Here is a 19,952-nt window from a genome sequence, read left to right on the forward strand (position 1 = left end):
AATAAAAATATATAGAGAGATATATAGAATTCCACATGACTACATTTTTAGTTAATTCTATGAAGCGCAATTTGTATGTTATGACATTAGCAGCAACAATAGCCTAATTGTAATGGTAAAATGAAGTAGTCTGTTTTGTAAAGTGGATACACAAATGCTAAAGGAGGCCTATTGCTGAAGTGGTGAGATGTGTAAGCATTGGAATGTTCGGAATGTTGACGGTAACTGACTTGAGTAGACTGTGTGGCGGCCTGCGTAAACCCTTCACATTGTTCTTTATGTGTATTATACATATTTGAAAACTACAAACTATCCTGAATACAAATCTGTTTAAATCACTCAGATATCTTTATCACAACTGAAGTTACATCATTTTAAAGTTGACCTGTGTAAAAAAGTGATAAGGGAGAAAACTGCTTTTAAGATTCCACTCCGTTTCATAATTCGATTTGACATGGCTTGAAAATCTTGCTAGCTAATGTCCAAAAAACGTAAGTAATTATGCACTACATTACAATGAAGTTTAGGGTGTTAACTATACAAAACATCAAAAATCTCAATTTTGACAGAAGACTATCTTCGATCCTTTATGGCTTATAGCCAACAATGAGCGGCCACGACATCCGATGGGTTTCCGCAGGACGCCACACATATGTTGAAGCGATTGATCATAAGAGGAGGATGCGATATTGCACCTTCCAAACATCCTGAAAGATGTATTCTCGGATTACCAGGTCATCTCAATACGGCCAATGTTCTACAACTAGAAAAAGCACTTTCTGACGAAATGCAAAAATTAAGACTAAAAGTTAAGAGATTAGACTCTGACAAACAAATGTGGGCTAGGCAAAAGATTGCATTCCACAAAGAGTTAACAGAGCTGCAGAGTCAGCTCCAAAAAGACAAGTGCTATAGGACTAAACTAGAAGAATGTTGCATCAATGTAGGTTATCCTATAGCCTCGCTCAAACAAAGTATTGATGATTCTGTGCACCGTGATGTGACATTTCCAACGGTGATATGCTAGCTTCAGCAACTTTCACCCCTGCCACAAGGGCCAGGGGCAGACGTGTCAAGAAATGGGAAGACAGTAATGTAACATCATAAAGTAAGCGACAACATTTAGTCATTTTACATGTAGCCTAGCCTTACACTTCATATAATATATAATAAAAGTCCTTTATAAAGTCTGAACATCCAGTTGTCAAACATCTCATGAATTAACCTTTTAATCAAGAATAAACAATTTGCAACTGTGTTAATCAAATTGTGTATATAGACCTTCACCATTTCATCTGTTATTATAAAGTGTGACCTTTACAATGTAATGTCCTATACCCACTACTTCAGAAGTTATTAGCTACCTATGAATTTAAAAAGTCTAGACTGATTTTGATACGCTACAGCTAAGTCATTACTTTATCGAAGTAATGACTTCCCTCAATAAAGATATAGTAACATTAATTCATTTTCAATAATATCGATAATGTCGATAGAGAATAATTAGGAACAGCAGTCCATTTAATTTCTGTGATGCAGCAGGAGGTTGCGGAGAAATGGTAGCCTATGTACGTTTACTAAAATATACTGACTGAGCACCTCGAGTGGAGTAGCTAATGTCAACCGCGGAAAATCAGTCTTGTTGCCAAAAACAGTGGCAGCGATAGCCAATGGCGAGGGAGCAACTTCCAATTAAGAAATTATTGATAAAAAGGGTTTGTCTTCTTCAGTTATTTGGAAGTGGTTTGGCTTTTTGAAATCCGACAAGAGCAGAGCTATGTTCGGTGCAAATTGTGTAGTGAACAGGTGGCTACCAAGTCTGGTAATAGGCCTACGACAAACCTTTTTTACCACCTGAAGCAAAATCACTCGTTAGAACATGCAGAAAGTGTGAGTTTGCGCCAAGTTCAGTGTTGGGTAAGTTACTTCAAAAAAAGTAATTAATTACTAATTACTTCATCAATATTGTATTTAAAATACTTTAGTAATTACTTAAGTTAATTAGCTTTAGTTAATTCAATTACTCAATAAGTAATGTAATGCATTACTCCTTACAATCCCTATAAACCTTGACTGGATGGACAACAGAAAGGAAAGTCTTTCAAGAATAAATACAAGTCAAACTTGCCTTTTAGTTTTTTTAAACATAGCCTACTAATACTTAACATTTTAGTAACACATGTAACCTTCTTTCATCTTTAGTTACCAAACAATATGTGCATAACACAAAAGCTTAACTTTAAGTTAAACATGACATCACAGCAAGGCCGTAGCCATGGCGTCAACATTGGGGGGGACAAATACATTTTTTTATGATAATTTCGGACAGCGTGCGTGGTTGCCTGTCGTAGCATAGCAACCCATATTTTTTACCCATATCACCCTGCCCTAGCTACAGCACAGATTACTTCATGTTCAATTCAAATTACAGTCCACATTTCTACTATAATTTATTGCTAGTATTTTTGTACAAGCATTCATGGTGTATCTGTTCCAGCAGATTCTTCAGGCGTTTATCAGTAGAAGTTCTTCAAGTGAATCCGGAATTCTGCTTTTGCTTTATTTATTTATTTCCTTCATTACCGTCAGTGTACATGTTGTCCCTGTTGTCCCTGTTGGCCTGTATGACAAAAGACATCAAAAGTGAAAAATTCAGCATTGTGGTATTTGATGAATGCTAACAACAATATTAATTTACACAAGAACACTTCTTATTGCGACTAAATGTGTATTTACTCATCCATTTACCAGATGCTAACAGATAATTGCACTGGCTCACCAAAGCAGGTGGATGGCCTTTGTTGACTGTGTGAAGGATATTGTTGACCCACAGTATAAAATGTCAATTTCCACGAACCAAAAACACTTACCATTAATCTACGCTGGGCTCAGTCTATGGAGTAGACATGAAACAGAAGGTGAGAAAGCATGAAAGTGTTTATTTTTGTGTGGCAAATCTAGAACTTGGAAAAGTATATTATCTGAAGATGTGCTGTCAAAAAGTGAAGTTAATAAATATATATTGTCACAAAGAAAGCTGTAAGGTTAAATGTGACTTTAGGCATATCTTACATAGACATTTTTCCACTAATAATAATGTCAATATTAGCATGTCAAACCAAACAAAATAAATTGGTTGTTAAAGTACACACAAAAAAAAATTGTATTCAAGATTAAAATAGTACTTCCATATTAATTATGATAGATTAAGAGGAACTTCCACTAGTGGATAAAGGTTGTTTTTTTTCTGTCATCTGGGGATTTAATATATTGACAATGGAAGGTTTATTTGTGGAGGGAGCTGGGGTCTGAATTGTTATTTATTATGGGAATATGCATGTGTACTGATTTACCTACAGGTCCAAGTCCTATTTTTTATTTATTGTAGAACAGTGATTCCCAACCTGTGAGAAATGCAGGTGGGCCGCCAAACCATTGAAAACTAAAATATGAAAAATGAATAAATATCAAAAGATTTTGTATTCAGACTCAAAAGGGCTTTCTTTAAGTATAATGTTGAATTCTTTAAGTATAATGTCGAACCACGCTAAAAAGTTGTAAAATAATGATGTTATAAGGTTAAGTAAAAGTAACATATTACGACAGCTACATTTGGACTAATGGATAAATTATGACTTTTCAAAGAGACTAATGTAAGTAAATATTACATAAGCGAATCTGGTAATACTTTAGAACGAAGAAAGTATAAAATGAATATGAACAGACAGAACTACAATTCCCAGAATTCCACCAGAGCGTTTTGACGACAAACATGTGCCATAATTGTAGTCCGCTTAGTCACATTCATGCAAGTTGCTACTGCTAGACTCCATGAATCTCTCTCTCTCCCTCTCTCCCTCACCCTCAGCCTCACCCACCCATGTCTGGGAGTAAGATACAGTAGTATTGGATAAGAAGGTAGAAGAACCTAGCCTGGAGATGGAATAAATACAAGGACATCCTATTTAATACATATAGGCTTTCATAGATCGTCTAGTGATGGTGACTGAAGATTTTCCGCTATATCCAAAACTTTTAAATTTTTTCCAGAATTGATGCTGAATTTCTGAAAACTGGATGGACATAACATTAACCCATTTTGTTGTGAATTATCAAGGAGACTTTCGTGTTTTGGGGTTGAAAAATATTCAACCATATAAGAAAATATTAGACGATATAAGAAAAATCTTCTGTATACAACGGCATCCCACCCTTCCTTTATCCAATGGGAATGGTGTTCAAAGCGTCCAATATTGCCGCGGATGGGTTTACATTGGAGTTAGTTGAAACCCCAAGACATCTCATACCAAAGGGTAACCTGTGCGTCCGGATCCGATGCCTAGGGCCGCGACAAAGCGTCGGTATTTGACGAGTTGGGCATGAGAACGGGTTTTTATATGGCTCTTGGATCACTATATGAAAGGGGCGATTGTAAACTACTGCCCCTTCTGCTTGGTCCAGGGTGGCTCATTATTAACACACACGGCTTAGCATTTCATTAAGCAAATCGAGTAATTCCAACCTTCTAAACTAGCCCTACTAGTAGGTCAGGAGGTGCCCTACTACTTGCCCTACTAATGGGTGATTTGTGATTTTCTGCGAATAAATAGACAGATTCATACTGTATCGGGTGTACTGGGATATGACATGCTTTCGGGCAATGATTCGCTTTATTCACTGCCATATAGGCTATATTAGGATAATAGCAGTCGCCCCCAAAAATTGCATTGTCCGAATAAAGCTAGATTCGAATTGATACCACAATGGAAATTTACTGAGTTTGACTCAGCAGGTGGGTTAATTTACCCGGGTATTTTGCATAACCTGCTTTCTGGAATACCCCCCTGGACCTATGTGTCCGTGCAGCAGTGCCTGTTTGACAAACTCAGAAGAGCGCGCTGAAATGGAATTCGGAATGCATATAGGTTTGGGTTTTCGGTTAAACACTTTTACAAGTGTTGATTGGGATACTGCATTAATTTTCCGGGATTATCAATCTAAATTAATGCACTGACTAATAAAGTAAATTGTTAAAACTCAAACTTCTGATTTTACTGGGGCACAGCAGATTTATACTTTTATATAAAATATACAGAAATATCAGTTGTAAAAATGTCTGTAAAAAAACGGACCCATCTGCAACCGACGCAAGCATACCCCACAATTTCCCCAGAAATTGTACCCTCTCTAGTTAATATTATCCTTCCAATCCGTTCAATGTGAACTGCAACTGCAATCCCAAAAGTGTAACACAACACAGCAAGAAAGCAAGAAAGCCCAGGCAAGCAAAACAGACCATAATCCACCAGTCTTTCAACTCGGGAAAGAATGAAAAACGGTACAGGACATTAAAGGAAAAAAAATCGAATTTAAAAGGGGTAAATAAATAGTTATGTAGACACAAAGTATGTGTAAACTTCCTGATACACACCATTTAGACATCTGCCCCGTACTGCAGGCAAACATATTTAGTAAGGCCTTTATTTCCGATAAAATAGTAACATACATGTCAAATATTCAAATGGAAGTAGTTATTTGACCATTCTGTGTCTGTTTTTAATAGAGGGGTTTTCTCCTTAATCCAGAACAGGGGTTTTCAACCGGGGGTCCGCTGCCCCCCATAAATCCGCAACACAGATTTTTCTAGATCTGTTTGAGTTTTTTAAGCACGCACGCACACACACACGTAGGCGCGCGCAGCGCAGGCACATCAGTAGGCCGCGGATTACTTTCTAAGAATGGTGGTCCCTGGGACAAAAGCCAGTTGAAAACCCCTGATCCAGAACATCAAGATGTTTTTCCTGGCGGCAAAGGTTATGATGTTAAAGAGTCTTCTATGGTCTTTATTCAGGATCTTTGCAGTGTGAAGTCCTGGAATAAGTGTACATGGATCAGGATCCAGATTCATATCTAGAACATTTTTAATTTAGTGTACAATCAATTCCCAATACAATTAGTCAGCCAACAATTTATACAGACATACAGATTTAAACACTATGTTTTTCTTATAAAAGTATTTCACATAATATTTGACCCAGTTCTAGTGCTATTAGGACTACTTAGGTGATGAGAAAAAATGTGTTATTGTTTTACGTACTGATGTATCTGTGCTGGGTAGGCCTTTGGCAGTTTGCATCTGTGCTGCAGACAGAGTCTTGTTTTTCACCAGTGTTTGAAGGACTGCAGCCAGAGAAGAGAGAAAATACATACATTAAGTACATAAAAGACAGTTTCCTACAAAATTTGGCCATTCTGTTGGCGGCATTGTGGCACACAGTAATAGCACAATAGTTAGGATGATGGAAGAAGGTACATCTTTGGGGGTTATGCTGCGTTCCATTTGCCTATGGAGTCTGAACTGGAATTTTGTCACACCCGAGTTAACCCTAGTTGCTCTCTTTCCAGAATCCAAAGTCGGGTTCCTCCGACTTTCCGAGTTGGGATGTAGTAGCCTCTGTCCTCACTCTATGCTTCAGCTTGTGCTGTGAGGTGTCAGATGGCTGAGAGGTTAGGTAATCGGGCTACCAATCAGAAGGTTGCTCCTAGTCTAGGTTCGATTCCTGGCCGTGCCAAATTAAGTTGTGTCCCTGGGCAAGGCACTTCACCCTACTTGCCTCGGGAGAATGTCCCTGTACTTGCTATAAGTTGCTCTGGATAAGAGCGTCTGCTAAATGACTAATTGTAAATGCTTCCTGTAATGTAAGCTGTCAATCAAGGTTGGAGGATTTTTCACCGCTGCCCCTCTGCTGCTGTGTGTGAAGTTGTGTGTCAACTGGAGGAGGCGAAGATGGCACTGTTGATATCGATACTATTGCAAATGAGTATCTAATCCAATTAAAATGCAATTGTACCGATTAGTATCCGAGCATCGTTTTTTTGACAACTGTATTTTAATTGATTCCACTAGCATTGCTTTGGTTGACCCTTCTTCAAGTTGAATTAGCTTGCGATGTTTTTTTCTATATTTTGACCCGTCTTAATGTAGTTAAGATATAACATATATAACATAAAGTTTAGGTTATGTTTACTCAAATATAAATTAATATCCTGTGCTCATTTACAAGTAAATGCAGCCATGTTGTAAGGCTCACACGATCTATGGTCACACTACAATGGACAGATGTAAGCCTGTCTGGATAATTAGTGTCCAATTAAGATAACAGATGAGCTTTGATCATGCATTTCAAATACATTTATTAGGGTTCCTCCGGTAGTATTCCTATTATTATTATTTTTCTTCTCCGTTAAATGGCTCAATAGCTCAAAATGTCCTGGACCCGATTTTTTTCCAATTTGGCCCAATGATTCAACAGGTCACTCATTACTCCCAGACGGCTAGTGGCCCATGTACGCCCATAGGTGGCGCTATAAAACACGCCCAAAGTCTATGTTAAGTCCCCAGCGCCCCATTATTCCAAATTCCAGAAAATTGGTATACATGCCTTATTCCTCATGGGGAACAAAAAAGCCTCAAGAACCCAAGGGTCCGCCATGATGGATTTTGCTGTACTGTCCACATTTGGTCCAACCTTCAGAACCCTTCTCCTTATGAACCATAGATCCAATCGACTTGAAATGTGTTACCGGTGTGTAGAATACATGTCTTTACATAGGGTGAAATGGAATAAGAAATGCAATACAAAATGGCTGAAAGGGGTGTATTTATGTAAATGTCCACATTGCCTCAATATCTTTGTGTCAATAAATCGAATATAATTTTGACTCATGGTTTTTCAAACCCAATAGGGTTCAAGACGACATCACTCTGAAGTACCATAAACAATTTCACCTTGGTATGTCTATATATGATTGAATTCAATTGAATTGCTCCACAGGGCCCGCACCAAATTCTCACAGGCTCATCATGCTCCTTGACACTAGGGTGACCACGTGTCCCGCTTTGCGTTGTGTCGCACAGCATTTTCACCCCTTGTCCCGCATGTCGCATATCGCATATGCTGTGCAATACAGCGCAAAGGGGGACAGGTGGTCAACCTACTTGACACACGCGCGAGCTTGGCGAGACGCACACACATCCTTTTCTGGAAAGGGTGTGCTGACCAAGCCCCCACCCTTGGTCTTTAGCTCCTGTTTCATTTCGCTTCCAATCGCAGCTTGCCGTTACGAATACAAATAATTTGTTGGCGGCCATTGTTGTTTTCAACTGGAATCGCCTGATAGCCGTGTTGGAGGCAGCCACAATCGGTAAGTCCTATTTTTACCCATTTTAAGCTAGAATCAATTATTGGGTTTGTGAAAATACACTGCTTTTGAATTATGGTGAAGGTTTGAGCACTTTGAGACCTTTAGATCGTGAGTTTGAAGTGACAGAAAACCAAACTCGAAAAGTAGCTAGCTTTTTCCCTCTGTGTAATTAGTGAATCATGTAGCATCTCGGCAAATTCATCAAAAAGGTAGAGGGCAGCTTTTAGGAGAACAAGCGATTCCCCACAGACCTGTAGGCTCAGAATTTTGATTTGGCTCGTGAAAGTCTTTGTAATAAGCTGTGCGCCAGGGAGGCCGCATAGGCGTAGGCATCCATGTTTTGGTTGCATCATGTTCATAAGTTCACCATTTTACAGTTCAGTCGACACCAAAAATGTTGAGGAGGGTAGCTTTTAGGAGATGTGGGAATTGTGCTTTTAGCCAGATGCTCCGATTATTTTTCTGATTTGTTGAAAACTTGCAAGTGGAGTGAGACTGCGTCCCGGCGGTACATTGTTCTAACTCAGCCTCAGAGATAGACTTGGCTCACTCACTGGCAGTGTGTAAACAATAGTCTTTCACTCAGTTCAACTCAGGAAGGGCTGCTTTTTGTAGACAAGAGCCTGCTGAAGATAGCCAGTATATATGATCTTTCAAAACAAGCCTATTTGCCTGAGAAAGCGACCTACGTTAGCCAGGCTAGTTTCACTCGGTCAGCCTATTTAAAGGTCTCTGACAGTCAGAATCACTGTTTACAGGCAAAGGTCGAGCTGGTCTTTAGTCAGATGTGTATATATTGACCAGTTTAGAGCTAAATACTCTTGCTAGAGCCTGTGTTTTGAGTGACTTTGCATGGGTTTCCAACACATTTGGATTCAAGTTCAAGTATTGCCAGTGCATTCCACAGTCAAAACTGAAGTCTGTATCACGTGTATATGGGAAAAGCTTTATTTTTCACCCCTGACATGGACCCTTTTTTCACTTTTACAGGTCATGCAGAGGCCTGCTCAACAGAGTGCAACAGAGCATAATGAGAGCAACAAGAGAGGATGCTGAGTGTAACAGAGGATGCAATAGAGAATGCTGAGCGCAACACAGACCCCTTGCTGGACTACCCCTCTCTACCTGGGCAGCTTCTCTTCAGCCCTGCCCCAAAGACAGCTTCATCCAGCTGGCCTGCCCTGCCTGCCTGCCCCTGCCTTGATATCTCAGAAGATCACAGAATTACAGCTGTTTAAACTTCAGCCAAATCTTATAAAGCTTGCCACAGAACAAATAGCTTACTTTTCTATAGAGTAACTGACCACAATGGTTCTCAACACTGAGAATAGCTCAGTAGGCTAAGACAGTGTACTGCAAGGAGCAAGGTCACAGATTCGAATCCACCTGCAGTTTTTTGGCCAGTCATATTTTTGATTATCTGTTTAGTTAAACAGGATGACATCATTCTGATATACCATGTTCAATTTCACCTTGAAATGTCAACCGTTTCTTAACTTTTGTCCCAAAGCTAATACTCAAATCACAGTTGGAGCACAGCTAGATAATCAGCGTCAGTGCCCCTTGGGTACCCAGCATGCAGTGCGGTATGTCAAATAGGCAAAGACTTAGGAAAATAGTGCGGTTACAACAGCCGTGCGAGGGATTTCAGTTGTTGTGTTTGTTCAGTTAGATGTTTGTAATATTGTTGTTTAACAGTTAATATAATCTTGTTGGTCACCCTGATTGTGCATGTTTTGTATTTTAATAGGACCAGAGAGTCCAAGAGTGTATGCATGGAACCTCCCGCCTCCCGCCTCATGCCCTCCCGCCTCATGCCCTCCCGCCTCATGCCCTCCCGTCTCATGCCCTCCCGTCTCATGCCTCTTCTTTTCCAAATAAAAGCTTGTCTGGTCTGCTATTTCTCCCTCCTACTTTGGTGTTTTTTTTAATAGCTAGACTACAAACTAAAATCCATTCTACAGCTGCAGCCTGGAAGGCCCGGTTGATTTTAGGCGCCACAACGACGGTTGAGGTTAGGATTAGTTTAAGGCCAGGAGTCGTAGCAGAGGTCGAGGTTAAGGTTAGGCACAACCACGACGGTTGGGGGACAATGATGGTCGGTACAGCACACCGTGCATTTTGTCACCTGCGGTGTGTTCTTTTTTTTAAAGACACTGATGTGTACCTTAAGGAAAATCACAAAAAGAAACCATCAAAGTCTGCAACCATAAATTGCTCTAGGTAACGTTAGCTAATATTCGTTAACAAATGTAAAAATATGACTGAATTACAGCTGTTTAAACTTGGGCCAAATCTGACCATGCGTGCCACAGGAGAAACGGCTTCCTTTTTGTATTCAGTAACTGTACACAGCAATTCCCAGCGCTGACAATGGCTCACTGGGATAAGACGGGCTCCGTTGAAGTGCAAGGTCGTAGGTTTGAATCTAGCCAAAGTCTCAGGCATGTCATGATACTGGTTTATCTGTTTAGTGAAGCCAGGTATGCGACAGTAGCTGTCGAGCAGTATAATCATAATGGCCACGATAATGTTTAATTCTCAGGGGATTTATACTCACGCCAACCACTCTCCCAACTGAGCTGTGTGGCACCTCTTTATTCACCTAGGCAATACCATATGACGTGCGTCACAATCAATTAACATGCTCACCCGGTTTTCCCCCTTTGACACCATATTGACATGACACATTTCACACATACATTATGTCTTTATCAAGCAATGTCATAAAATCACTTCATACAATAGTTCTTTAAAACCCTGAGCACCCCTGCTCCCCGGATCGCTTTCCGCCCCCTGTACGCGACACACAGAAACACCTGTTGAAACTGGTCAGTTCCACGAAATCGGCCGAGAGCCACCGACCCATGTGACAGACGCATTAAGCTTTAGGTAGGTAATAACTTTTGCCTTTTCAGATTTTAAAAGTATTACCTTAAACTAATAGCTAATAGTAGCGGTCTGAAATACGTCTGTTGATTGTTTTAATTCCATACATTGTGTTGCATATTCATTAGCTTGTCTTCCAACATTGTGGGACCAGTCCTAACTTTAAACTTTGATTTCCTCCATTTACCGCATTACAGAAACTCAAAATCCTAACTCACATATGTTTGAATTTGTGACACGCTCTGGTGAAAATGGGTGGTTGTCGGAAGAGGTAATTTCTCATATTTTTACATATTGTGAAAATGTAGATTGTATCTTTCAAATGATGTGTCATACATCGAAATCTGAAAATAGAAGATACGCGTATCTGAATGTTGATAAACCTGGAATGCTCTAAAAATCCCCCCTTCACAGATTCTCACGCCTTCAGACAGGCTGTGATTGTCGAAAGTAACTTCAAGTCTTGATAGCAACCGATATATCTAAAGATTTGACGGTAATATCAAATCATTCCGACATCTGTGGGCACTGCACTACTGTAATAAACACGACCAATCATTAAGGGGTACCCTAACCATTGATTGGACGGGCTACCTGTCTGTCTGCCTACCTACCTGCGAGGGCAAGAGGTATAAATGAGTCAAGTGACTTACAATAAATTAGTAAATTAGTATTCTACAACATCTTAGAAAGCTAAAGGAGGCCTATTCTTGAGGTGGTGAAAGAGTTGTGTAAGCATTGGAATGCTTTTAATGTTGACAGTGATTTGAAGGGAACTTGAGGGACCAAATACAGCGTTTCCCACACAGACTAATTTGTGGCGGTGTGCCACAGAATCAACACCGGCCACCACATATTGCGCTTCGTAAAACATTTTTTTATCGCTATTTAGGTTAAAACACGCAGCGTATTCGTTTAGATGCATTTCCTTTCCCCTGCTCTCCCTCCGTCTCTCTGTCACTCATGCGTCTTTCTCACATATGCAGTCACAACGTCAGCACACGTTAGCAACAATGCATACATACGCCGTTCTAGTAAGACCGACAGCTATATCAGCGAGCCTTCAGCATTAGTGCCATAGCTAAAAGTCGAGGAAGGTTGAGGTTACTTTTCGCTAGGTACCTTACTCGAAGGTTCCCCTTCGTTCTTTTGGTGAGAAGTCTCAGGAGTTAGCTACTTACCTGGCGTCATGGAGCCGACCAGTTAAATAGCTGTTTAGCACTAGCGTTGCTACATGCATAATGCAGAAATGATATGTTAGTTGTGGTTAATTTTGTGAAGGTGTGAATCATTTTGGATTAATATTTAATGCAACAAATTATTAACAAATTAACTGTGTAACAAATTATTAACGAGGGAATTATTACGACCCCCCCCCCCCCCGGTCGGACAACCCCAACCACCCACCCCCCACCTCCCTCCCCGCCACAACTAGATTTCTAATCTGTGGGAAACACTGAAATACATTGATTCACTCCACAATCAATTCTTAGAAGGGGGGATGGAAAATTGCACCTTCCAAAAAGCAATGAAAGACGTAGGCTTTTCACGTTTACCAGTTCAAATTCATCCTGTGGACAATGCCCAAAATTAGTCTATTCATTCTATTTAGTTCATGGATGTATACTAAAACGACCGTGTGACAAAAATGTAAGCAGAAGGTGTGTTCAGTTGACAAAACTACTTGTGAAACATAGGAATGGGATATTGCACTTTGTACAGACAAACACAGCATACATATGAAACATTACAGCTATAGGCTGATCGACCTCAATGGAAACTGCGCTAGAAAGATATAGCTTACTGAAGTTGGGAAATAGGGGTTTGCTTCTGTTATGACATACTCTTCACTGTTGATTATCTGTCCCTCTAGTGGTTGTAGATAGGCTGCCAACTTAGGCCCCGTTTACACAGAAGAAAAACGCATATATTTTCATGCGGTTTGGCCTTTCATTTACACGAAAACTGAGGTTTTATCACGGAAAACGATCATTTCTAAAAACTCTGGCCAAAGTGGAGATTTCTGAAAACTCTGTTTTTGTGTTTGCGTGTACACTAGCTTAAACAGAGTTTTAGGTTCTCAAAGCTCACAGTATGGGACTAAAAAAGCATCACGTCATGAGAGCGTCCTGTTTATAGTAACACGTGCGTTCGACTTCATCCAGCGCCGGCGTCGCCTGCAGCCCGGCTGACTTGACGCAGCCAATGGCTTTCTCAGCTTCAACGCAGCCGGCTGTCGGCACCGCCGGTCGTGCATGAAGTCGAACACAACGAGCATAATGGGGTCATTTATTTGTGAATTGCGTTACATTTGTGAATCACAAAGTACATTTGTGAATCATTCAAACAAATGAACCTCGCGCCTGAAAGGTAAAGGAAGTCGGTCGTGTTATTCGTAGTTGTTGATTTTGAAAATTGTTATTGGTTTGCATGGCTTTATCCTTCACATTACACTGCCGCCTACAGGTTTGGCATAGTTATGATGGCGCTCGGGGGCGTATATGCGGGTTCATGTAAACAGAAACATTTTTGAAAACGTACTTGTGTGTACAACGTTATTTTAGAAAACGTAGGGGCAGAAATATTTGTTTCTGTAAATACCCGGCTATGTGTAAACGTGGCCTCAATTTATCAAATGCCAAATTTGTTTGCACAAATAATGCGCTACTGCTCATGCGTAACCCAAGATCCATACTGGTTCCAGTGTTACAGTAAAAAAGTGGAAGACACATTTTTCAGACAATCGCATTGTTTTCTTGTTTCTCGTAACATAGCAACCATGGTAAACATTTTTAGCTTTCAGTTTTTAAGATGGAGGAGAAGCTAATCGCCTGTGTGGCTGCATATCCAGTCCTGTACGATATGTCCCTGTATTTGTACAAAGACATTAATACAAAGAATGAGGCCTGGCGCAGGGTTAGGGTTTTTTGTACTTTCAAATTCAGTCTCTCGTCACATAACGTAACCTTGTTCTAGCTAGTTACAGTGGTAGCCCGGCTGGAACTCCCTGGTCGTATCAACAGATTAGCAGACTTCAAGTAAAATAATAAAAAGTTTTTACACATGTCAACGTGTACGATAATTAAACAGTTTTGTATTTTGTATATAAGTTGTATTTTGATCGATGTTGCGATTACGTAAACCCAAGTCTGCACGCTTGGCCATGACAACTACAACAGTGACTTTAGAGAACTACATTCTACATAATCTGTTTGAAACGCCCCCCAGCGTGGTGAACTGTGGGAAGGCAAGCGATGGCAAGCGATTTGCGTCGCTGCAGTGTGAACGCAATGGGACGTATGGCACTGACGCATCGATGCTTGTATGCTTCTGTAGGGCTGTTTTGTCAGGTGATCTCAACAGGTGAAGAGGAAGGTGGCCAGAGTAAGAGTGAAATTGGCCGGGTTTCCCAGATTCGTTAAGAAGCTCTTAAGCGCTAAGAGCTTCTTAGGAGCGCTGTGAAAGAAGGACGTGTTTCCCAGAGTCATTCTTAGCTTAAGAAGATCTTTCACTAAGAAGGAAATGTAAGATCAGCCGGACCCACTCTTAACAGCCTTCTTGGCGACCAAGCGCTCACTGCAGCCGCGTCAGGGAAAGTTATATCTGACACTCAAAGGAATACTAAAACCATGCGTGATGATAAATGTGCGCCCACAGCTGCAGAACACTGACGCAAGAAAAATAATAGCATAAGAAGAAAAATAACGACATAAAAATAAAGAATTGCCCATGTGTTCCTGTAGCTACATAAATAAAATGAATCATCATTACTATCACTCATTACGTTTTCACAAACATTCGGTATCTGCATAAGTTTACGTTAGCTATAAAAACATCAACAACTCTGTGGTATTTCACAGAAATCAGGGAAACTGAAAGGTGTAATTGATTGAACTCGGCTAGAACCTCATCAAGAGAGGCTCCACCTGCCGGCGTTGCTGAAGTCCACGCGAGTGAGACACCATGGCTGCAATACAGCATATTCTTGCTGCTAATCAACAGCGTCGCCGTGCGCGAAGCCAGACAGTTTATATAAATGCCTATGTGCGTCAGCACTTCTCCCCACTGAATGTGCTGTCAGACCGGGCTGTCCAGTCCAAGTACCGGCTTCCCCGTGTGGAGATCCAACGCCTCGTCACGCTAGTGTCACCACACATCCGGAGGGCAACCCGCTGCAATTTTGCCCTCAGCCCGGAGGTGCAGCTCCAGGCCGCGCTGCCGTTTTACGCAGTGGGGAGCTTCCTGGAGGTGGTGGGGGACGGCACCGGCCTCAGCAAGGCATCGATGTGGCAGCCGTGACACCGATCCTCCTGCGCCATGCCTGGACACACATCCAAATGCCCACCACACGGGAAGAGGTCCGCCAGGTCCACAGTGGATTTCATGCCATGGCTGGGATCCCTCGGGTAATCGGTGTCGTGGATGGCACACTGATCGCAATACACAATCCCTCCCTGGTGGATCCGTGCTGGATTGGGAGGAAACACTACACTGCCATCAACACCCAGGTGGCAGTGGACCACGATGGCCTCATCAAGGGACATCGTTGCCAGGTGGCCAGGAGGCACACACGACAGCTTCGTGTGGGCCAACTCAGCTGTGGAGCAGATGGCTGGCAGAGGAGAATTCGGCAGGAGCATCTTCCTCGGGGACAGTGGCTACCCTCTCCGGAGTTACCTTGTGACACCGATGATCAACCCAGCAACACCACAGGAGGAGAGGTTCAATGAGGCCCACACACACACACACGAGGACCCACATTGAACGGGTGTTTGGCAGGTGGAAGGGTCGTTTCCGATGTATCCATCGTTCGTCGGGGGGGCTGCGCTTGTCACCTGTAAAGTGTTGCCGCGTGATTGTTGTCACAGCCATGCTGCACAACATTGCAGTGCGCGTTGGAGCAGATGAGCCGCCTCCTGAGGATGAAGATGGGGAATCGTCGGAAGATGAACCCCCAACCTCGCCCCCCGCGAATCCCGAGCAGCACTCCACCAAGCTGGAGAGGAGCTTGTCAATCTGTTTTGATGTCCATCAGCCCCTACCCCGTCACCACCAGTCACCAAGCACTGATATCAGCACCACCCTATTCCCAACAATAAACCACCTACCACTACCATCACACAACCCATATCAACTATCATGTATAGGGCTCAAGGCCGTAGCCATGGAGTCAACAATGGGGGGGACTAATTAAATTTATGATAATTTCGGACAGCGTGCGTGGTTGCCTGTCGTAGCGTAGCACATTTGTATTTTCATATTAATATATTGGGGTGGACATTTTGACCATATTTGAATATTGGGGGGGATGTATCCCCCTACATTTACATTTATTCATTTAGCAGACGCTTTTATCCAAAGCGACTTCCAAGAGAGAGCTTTACAAAGTGCATAGGTCACTGATAAAAACAAAAAGATAGCCCCAAAGCATTGCGAGCAGCCAAAACAAGCACACATTGTGAACAATCCAAAAATACGTGCCAAAGGGAAAAACCATAAGAGCATGTAGTTAAGCAAGTTACAATTTAAACAACATGAATCTGTAAGTGCAAGTGTACCTGAAGAAAAACAAGCAACAGTAAAATAAAATAAAAATATATGATTAACTAAAATAGAATACAACAGTTTAAATCAGCTACCACTAACCAACAAGAGCAGGGCAATTCCATGCAAAGGTCACCCTTACCATAGAAAAAAAAAAGTTGTGCCCACACAAATATAACTGTTGTTAAAATGTTCACTTAGTTCTACATTTTTTTGCATGTAACCACTCCGATCTAAATTTATAGACAATTGCAATATTTTACATAATATACAAGTTGTGCACTCATGCAAAAAAAACATTTGTCAAATGGCCGTTTTGTACCATTTCAAGAACGGGGTAAATGGACTCCAGTTTTCAATAAAATGTTACCATTTAGCATTTTCCTGATTGAAAGGAAATGATAGAGCATTGTGTATGCTCAGCTTGAGTTAAAAGCACAACTCCTTAAATGCATTAAGCCTCTTGTTTATGAGTCAGTGAGTTCCATGGCCAAATCACGTCCGTAACGATTTGTAGAATACGTTTATGCCTATCAAACAGTGCCGATGCTACAACATCCAAAGTTTCTGTGCAAAGCTTATTTATACCAATGGTTGTTTAATTAAAAAATCTTGCCCCTTTGTTACTTTTAAAAACTTTAATGATGTGTTATGGACGTGACGTTACGGACGCTACACAATGTAAATCTTCACAATACACTGTTCACAACACAATGGAAATGTTCTCAAATGAAACGGCAAAGCTAACAATCGTGTTTTCGGCTGTTATAACCCCTTTCACCGACGTGTTTCAGTGAAACAGACATTCCAATCATGATTATAGTCGGAATCATGGGTAACATGATATAGCCTAAACATCTTCAACGATCGACATCTGCTCCAGTGATACTGACATTTCGAGTGGCCTAATTGTCTTGCCGTAACTGTCTTTGCCATAACCTCGATCCCTTCTCCATGTTTGTAATATTTACTTCCTACTAGAGAGGCAAATCGAAAGTTCTCGAGGGACTTCATTGGTTTAGGCATTTAAGGCTCTGTAATTTGCTCGCGCTACCTGTCCGATCAAGCTGAGGTAGAGTGGACAGCTTCGATTAAAGATGTCTTAAAGGGGTCATTGACTGTGTTTTGGGGGTATTTCACACAGTTTATTTGTAACTCAATGTTTTTAATTTCAGTGCTTAATTCATAGATTAATGTTGAAAATCACTATTCATGTAAGCGTTTTATGTAATTTGCAGAAGACTGGTCCAGACGCGTCACATCCATGACGTTCAAACGTCATATCCGAAATGCTGGTTTCCCAAAAACGACAAATATTTTAAAAAATACTTTTTTTGTGTTCATTACTCAAAATCATTTGTAAGACTGTGTGAGAGTATTCACAGCTAAAGATGATTAGTGACCATTCTGAACTTTTATAATAGTAATTTGACAACAACTCCATCTAAAAAAAGATAAGGGGTCCTTTTCTTGTACCCAGAGCAATTGACTTTGTACACTGACGCAAGTATCATTCCTATTTTGCACTCAACGGAAAGCAGACTTTTCCCTTCACAGACGCACGTCGGTAAATTAGGGAAAGAACTTGCGCTCCCAGTGCAGTTCAGCGAAAAGAGGGGGCGTGTTCCGGCGCAAACGTTCCTTGGTGTTATTTAGCAGTTTGCAAAACACAATTCCGCCACAGACCAGGAAAAAGTTAGTCTGAAGTCAATGGCGCGTTATTCAGATGCTATTTTAAGGGTGCATGCTTGGCCCGTGCGCACTACTGGCGAGACCAGGTTCCTTTTCCTGCAAGCTACGTTACATTTCTTCCATGTCAATGATTGAAAAGAGTTTCATGAGTCTCTGTATGTGAATTTGATTTTTAACAATTGTGGCAAATTCCGTTATAATAGCAATCCGCAAGATAACAAGCGCGCCTGCTCTTAAAGGAAATGTGAGATGTTGCTCTGATTGGTTTATTGCACGTTACGCCCAAACCACACCTATGAGTAATGTAGCTACTTCAGACCAACCCATTTTAGATTTGCGCTAGACGCAGAGTCATTTATCCCGCCGGTATAATAGCAACAGCGCCGGAGTCCTGCCCACAAAGTCACTTGCGTTTCACTTTTTTATACTTACGTTTCAGATTGTTAAAATAGGGTTTTTATTATTGCTATTTTGGTGGCCATCTTGAAAATCTCCAGTGACATTTCAGATGGTTTTCTTAATCTTAAAACTATTTCACAAGTTATTTTAGATGTTGAGAAAAGCGCTGTGAAAGTTTGATTCTTGATTTCCCAACAGATTCTGTGTGTATTTCAGACACGTCACATCCATAACAGAATAATGTCACATTCATAACGCAGGTTTTTCCTCATAAAATTCTGCATAAAAGACTAAGGGCCGGTTTCGGAGACAAGGCTTAAGCCTAGTCCCAGACTAAAATGCTGTTTGAGCTGGCTTAACTGAAATTCACTTGCACAGACGTAGTTTAAAATATTCGTGGATTAAGCCTGTTCTGGATTAAACAAAGCCGATTGCAAAATTGAGCATTAGAGCTACTCCAGGACTAAATTGGACTGAATTGAAGCTTAAACTAATCTGCCAAGGAGGCAGGTTTAACTCCCGCTTAGTAGGCTAGGCTACTGTTTGTGAAACTGAGCTTGGATTGTTTGGGAGCATGGACTATTTGGAATATCTAAATGAGGACCAACATGCACGACAAAGGCCAGCCAGACGAATACTGCTGGATAGGAGTGATCCATTGAATCAGTTTGATGAAATAACTTTTCAAGACCGCTTTCGTATGCACAAGGAAAATGCACTGGAGATAATTACTTTGCTTGAGCCTAGACTTTCCACTCTGTCTCAAAGAGGAAGGCCTGTGTCCAATCAACTGCAAGTTCTGATCACTTTGAGGTTCTTGGCATGTGGAATCTTTCATCGTGAAACTGGTGATTTTTTGTGGTGTCAGTGAACCAACTGTATGTAGAATAGTTAGCAAAGTCTGCAGTGCCATTTGTGAACTGAGGAGTCTTTACATCAAGTTCCCTGATGCTGCTGGGCAAGCCAACTATAAAGTGCATATTCTATGAATATGGGCACTTCCCAGGAGTGATTGGCTGTATAGACGGATGTCATGTTCCCATCAAGTGTCCATCAACTCCTGATGCAGAGGAATACAGGAATCGTAAGAACTGTTTTTCAATCAATGTTCATGGTGTATGCACTCCTAATTTGGAGTTTTCAAACATTGTTGCCCGTTGGAAAGGTGCAACCCATGATTCAATGATTTTTCTCAACTCTTCATTGTGTGCACAATTTGAGAG

General features: G+C 41.1%; 1 protein-coding gene across 1 annotated transcript in view; it reads right to left on the reverse strand.

Moving 5' to 3' along the window:
• Window positions 1–2,378: 2,378 nt before the first annotated feature.
• Window positions 2,379–19,952, reverse strand: part of reep6 (receptor accessory protein 6) — an 86,915-nt gene continuing 69,341 nt past the window's right edge. Inside the window, exons 5-7 of the mRNA XM_047049993.1 lie at window positions 6,098–6,180; window positions 2,871–2,893; window positions 2,379–2,620 (exon numbers count right to left, since the gene is read on the reverse strand). Coding sequence (XP_046905949.1) covers window positions 2,873–2,893; window positions 6,098–6,180 — 104 coding nt within the window. The 3' untranslated portion in view covers window positions 2,379–2,620; window positions 2,871–2,872. The remainder of the gene's footprint in view (window positions 2,621–2,870; window positions 2,894–6,097; window positions 6,181–19,952) is intronic.

Source organism: Hypomesus transpacificus, chromosome 26 (assembly GCF_021917145.1).
Source record: "Hypomesus transpacificus isolate Combined female chromosome 26, fHypTra1, whole genome shotgun sequence".
Taxonomy (NCBI): domain Eukaryota; kingdom Metazoa; phylum Chordata; class Actinopteri; order Osmeriformes; family Osmeridae; genus Hypomesus; species Hypomesus transpacificus.